This window comes from Zootoca vivipara, chromosome 12, assembly GCF_963506605.1.
Source record: "Zootoca vivipara chromosome 12, rZooViv1.1, whole genome shotgun sequence".
Taxonomy (NCBI): domain Eukaryota; kingdom Metazoa; phylum Chordata; class Lepidosauria; order Squamata; family Lacertidae; genus Zootoca; species Zootoca vivipara.
This window is the reverse complement of record NC_083287.1, coordinates 25,517,558-25,522,628: the sequence shown is the minus strand read 5'-3', so window position 1 is coordinate 25,522,628 and position 5,071 is coordinate 25,517,558. Positions and strand designations below refer to the sequence as shown.

General features: G+C 51.9%; 1 protein-coding gene across 2 annotated transcripts in view; it reads left to right on the top strand.

The window, feature by feature from the left end:
• The first annotated feature begins 2,801 nt into the window (after positions 1–2,801).
• ITGB8 (integrin subunit beta 8) overlaps positions 2,802–5,071 on the top strand; it is a 57,037-nt gene continuing 54,767 nt past the window's right edge. For both annotated transcript variants that reach the window (XM_060280731.1, XM_060280730.1), the window contains exon 1: positions 2,802–3,592. In XM_060280731.1, coding sequence (XP_060136714.1) covers positions 3,463–3,592 — 130 coding nt within the window. In that variant the 5' untranslated portion in view covers positions 2,802–3,462. The remainder of the gene's footprint in view (positions 3,593–5,071) is intronic.

Sequence of the window (5,071 nt, the reverse complement as noted above, 5' to 3'; positions counted from 1 at the left end):
CAAATTGCTTCCAGATGAGCTGCTTATTGAGCATTTGTTTGCACAAAGTTTGCAGGGAGGTTGTGCAACATCCACTGCTGTCAAACAACCGTCGTCCCATAGCTTTTCATTGCCTTTCCCTATCACTCTACTCACTGCACAAAATCCGACTGGTGTGGGGCGAGAGCAAGGGATTTTGCACAAGAATGCAAAATCCGCTTTAATTTTCAACTGGAATTTACTAGTATACAACTGAATCTCATCCAAAAAATAGCAACAGTCCATACCACAATCCCTGACTTAAAACACTTTATATAAAGGCCCCATTGAGCTCAGTGGGATTTACTTCAGTACCCTGTGTTTAGAATAAAGAGTACAATCCGATACCCACCTGGCAATGAGCTTGGCTGGTGTATCCAATCTCACCTGCTTGATGGGGCAGAAAGCCAGATCTGCTTCCCCCTCTTTGACATCTGGAGTCCCAAAGAGAGGACCTCCTCCTCCATCCCTTGGTGCCTGTTTACCAGCCCACTACCTCCTCCTTCCTTTCTTCTTGTACTTGGTGCTGCCAAACCATGCCAGATCCTGACAGAGCCAAGAGGTCCATGGCCAGCCCTGCACATATGACATCAGAGACAGGGGCAGGCGGCTGTAGTTTTAAGAAAAAGACCTGGCAGACCAAACAGGGAGATCTGGTGAGTCAAGTTCGGCATGCGGAGTGAAGGTTCCTTACCCCTACACCCAGGTCAATCCAGGGAATCTCCATTGAAATATCTTCTCAAGTAGCAGCAGTGGCGTAGTATGGGGGGGCACAAGAATGGTTGCCCCGGGCGCAAAATTATTAGGGGTGCAAAATTTCAACACCCAGTACTGCCTTGATATAGCTGTGTGCTTTCGTTGCTGGGCTCTGTTGAAAACGACTTCACCGTGCAACTAGAATTACTTATCTTATCTCTACGGCTGGAATCTCATAGGTGATCCAGACACTGTTAGGCAGTTGAGTGTGTATGCGTTCTCTGTCCATTTCTCTCCCTCACACTCACCCCCCTCCACGCAGCCCCGGCTTAGCTGCCAAGTATCCCGTTTTTCATGGGAAGCCCCGGATTTTAATCCGTTTCCCGCTGTTCTCCCGAATGGAGAAAAATCCCGGAAATCCCCCGGATTTCCTACCTGCCAGGGAGCCTCCATTTTGGGTGCCGCTCTTCCCATGTGTGGGCCCCAGAAATCGGGCAGAGCAGCCCCGGAAGTCACTTCTACGCATGCCTGGCAGCCATCTTGGTGGTGGCCACTGCCAAGATGGCCGCCAGGCATGCGTAGAAGTGGCTTCCAGGGCCGCTCCACCTGATTTCCGGTGCCCATACAAGGGAAGAGTGGCCCCAGAAGTTGCTGCTATGCAACGTCTGGTGGCGCGCCGCTGCTGATCCCACATTTTTCAGTGAGAGACTTGGCAGGTATGAGCCCCAGGTGCTGGTAACCCACACTATGCCACTGAGTAGCAGACTTGAGAAAGACCTTGAGATCTTTGGGAAGCAACTCTGAGCAAGATGATCTCTGGGAGGCAGCTTCAAAAGCCATCTGGGAGGAACTGATAGCAAGGAGTTGTAGGTTCTTCACTCTCTGAAGATTCAACAGTTTTCCATTCCATTCTCCCAGCAATAGGGAGGGAAGACTCAAACAATTGCAATCATAGCATGAACAATTGTGCTGCTTGATGAATAGTCCACATTGTTTTAAAATAAACCCAGACCTGGGCTTATAAAAATGCTGTTAAGACTTTGAGTGATGTAAGAATATGGGCTAGCCTTCCCCTGAAGCAACATGAAACAATTGCTCCAAACATATTCCTAACCAGAGTGCCATGTTCATACCTCTCATTTCTGCCTGCCCTAAAATAACACATGGAGTTTGAGTGTCACCTTCATTTTGGACATCCCAGGCGGGGGGGGGGGGTATCGCTGTCAAGCAACCTATATTAGGATTGCAGCCTCAGCTTCAGGGCCAGAATCCAGAACAGCATACAGGCAAAACTGAAACCGAGCAGAGGGCAAAGCGAAGCAAATGGTGTGTTCAACTGAGGCCCCACCCCAAGGCTCAGCTTCAGAACAGGTTTGCGTCAAGACTCTTCCTTGGAATTGCAAATTATTAATAAGAAGGATCACCTCATAACAAGGTGCAAAATGCAGTCATTCAGGATTCTGCCACCACTCCCTGCTGCTTCCACAGTTCTGGGAAAGGCTTTTGTGGTAGCGTTAAGAAGGCTCTGGGACTTGCTTGCTAAGAAGTTCCCGCCTGTTCCCACCAAGTGTCAGCTTATCCTGTTTTCGGTGTAGCTTCAGCAGCGACACGACAGGCAGGAATTCAACAAGTGCAGCTTCGTCAACTGAACACTGCACGTGCATTGAGGCACGTCCTCAACTTTCAGAGCCGGGTAGAGCTGTGTGTTACTTATTTTACCGTAGCACCCTCCACCGAATTTCTGCAAAGGAGTCATTTCGGGTAGAAGAAGAAGAAGAAGAAAAAGAAGGCAGTAACTCGCTTTGTTTATATTTCCCAAATCCTGCACAGAACCGTAACAGAAATCAGAGCTGTCCCCTTAAATTCCCCCCCCTCCCCGCGCTCGCCGGTGCTTCCTGGCTCTCGTGGATCCTCGCACCGGACTTTGAGCGGCTTCGGGGTCCGGCTGACCTCGAAGGAAACGTGGGCTGTCTGTCAAGCAAGCCCCGGTGCGGGAGAGGAGGGGGCGGAGCTCGGCCTGCAGGCGCCCCCCCCCTCGCCCGCCCCCCTCGCCCCCGCCCCCGGAGGCGCATTCCCGCCGGGAACAATGGAGCCGGCGATGCCGAGCGCGACAAAACAAAGCGCGGTGTGGGCGAAGGCTGCGCGCGCTCCGCCCCTCGCGTCCCGCCCACGCGACCCCCTTCGCCCTCCCTCGCTCGTCGGGAACCTGCCTGGCAGCATCCCGTGCCGCCGAGACTGACGCTTCGCCGCGAGGCAGAGCACAACGCGGCTACGGCAGGGGCTCAGCTGGCCTGTGCGCGGGAAGCACCGGCGGCGGCGGCGGCACGCTTTGCTCCGACGCCCGGCGGCGCGCCCTCGGCCGCCTCGCCTTCCCTTCTTCTTCCCTCTCGGCTGGGAACTGTTGCTTCTTCTCCCCCGTTGCCAAGGAGCCGGGCGCCAGGAGCGAGACAAAAGCCTTTTGTGAAGGAGCCGGGCCGGGGGGCCGAGGCGGATGGAGAGGCTCGCCGGGAAAGCAGCGCGCCGCTTCTCCTGCCCTCGCCGGGCTGCACCGGGCTCGGCCGACCGGGGGGCGCCGCCGCGCTCGCCCTGACATGTGGCGGCGCTGCGCCTGCTGCTGCCGTCGTCGCTTCTCCTCGGCTCCTTACCTGCGCGGTGGTGGCGGTGGCGGCGGCTGCTGCCCCTCAAACCCCTCAGGCGAGAGCTTGGTCGGGCCCCGGGCGCGGGGCGAAGGGCCGCCCGCTTGGCGCGATGTGGACTCCGCTCTTGGGTTCCCTGACGGCTGGGCTCGCCGCCCTGCAGAAACGCCCGCGAGGTGCTGGCCCGGTCCTCGGCTTCGCTTGCCTGCTCGCTGCCCTCGTGCCGGGCTGGGGCCAGAGCCGTAAGTTTGGGTCTTGGTCTATTCCCTTCCAGAATAGGCACTCGCGCCATCTCCACGATGCTGCACCTGACTGCGATCCTGTTACGCACTTACCTGGCACCTAAACATCTTTAAGATCGAGTTACCTCAGCCCCGAGGAGTTCAGTGGCCAGGATGCAGCCTTGGCAGGGTCCATTCCACTCGATGGAATCAGCTCCTAGAAAGCTATTTGACAGAAGTCAAAACAAAAAGGAGAGGAGATGGAGACATAAGAAGTGACCTTTAGTGGCAGGGTTGGGGAGGCTCTCTGGTTTGGGTGTAATAAAGGTTTCCACCCAACTCTGGGTTTTGGAGTTTCTCCGCAGGAGGTAATTTGTGAGCAGTGAGGGGGGAATAACCATTTCATCCCTAATAGCTTTTATGAAAACTTTTGAGCCATGTTTAATATTGCATCCAGATCATCTGCTTGCGGGTCAGGTGGCTGCAGCATCCTTCAGGTGTATCTGGCTCCACTGCCATAGGAGCTTAGGAAGTTGTCTTAAACTGAGTCAGACCATTGATCCATCACTGTCTGTATTGTCTGTGCTGACTGGCAGTAGCTCTCCAGGTTTTAGCCAGGATTCTTTACCCAACTCTACTTGGAGATGTCAGGAATAACACCTTTTGCAGGCAAAGCATACGCTGTAACACTGAGCTGTGGACCTTCCCTAGTTGATTGCAGTTTAATGTTTTTCATGTGTAACTATCCAACTACAGGTACTAAATTAACATGGAAAGGCAAATATGAGTGTATTATTGCCAGTGATTGCCCTTGTGAATGGTCATCATGCTTATTTTGCAACTCATTTTAATTGAGTTGTCCCAGACTATATTTTTTACACTCCTTTGTCATTTGACTCCACTGCAGCCTTTTCTTTCTCCACCCATGTATATATAAACCTAACTGAAGATAATCCTTCACACATCTAATGAAGTAAACTCAAAAGTCCACAAAAGCTTACGCCGTGATAAAATTGGTTAGTTTTTAAGGTGTCGCATGACTCTTTGTTGCTTTAACAGATTCTTCTGACACTCCAGAGAGAATAATTGGGCAAAGAGGTCAATGCAGACATCTCTTTGCTCCTGTAATAAATGGCACATGCTGAGAAGTAACCTTTCAGTGGAGAGTGTACAGTTATTCTCTCGTTCTACAGAGTGAAGCCTAACAAAGCAGCTGTAAACAGGACAAGTGTGCTAGATTTTTCCATTATATGCATTTAGCCCATTGCTGAGCCAAAATCTCTGAGAGATAAGGCGTGTCTATTCATTTTTTTCTGCCCTTCCCTGAAATAATAATAATAAAAAAAGATGATACTGTAACAATGGAGGAAGAGTTGCAATAAAAGGCTGGTTTGGAGTTCTGTAGAAACAATTGTTGCTGTTTAAGCTACAGAAATAGAAAATATGTAGGTGGTATTTGTATTGGATTGGAGGGTTTTTTTGGTTAAGAAGAATGCATAA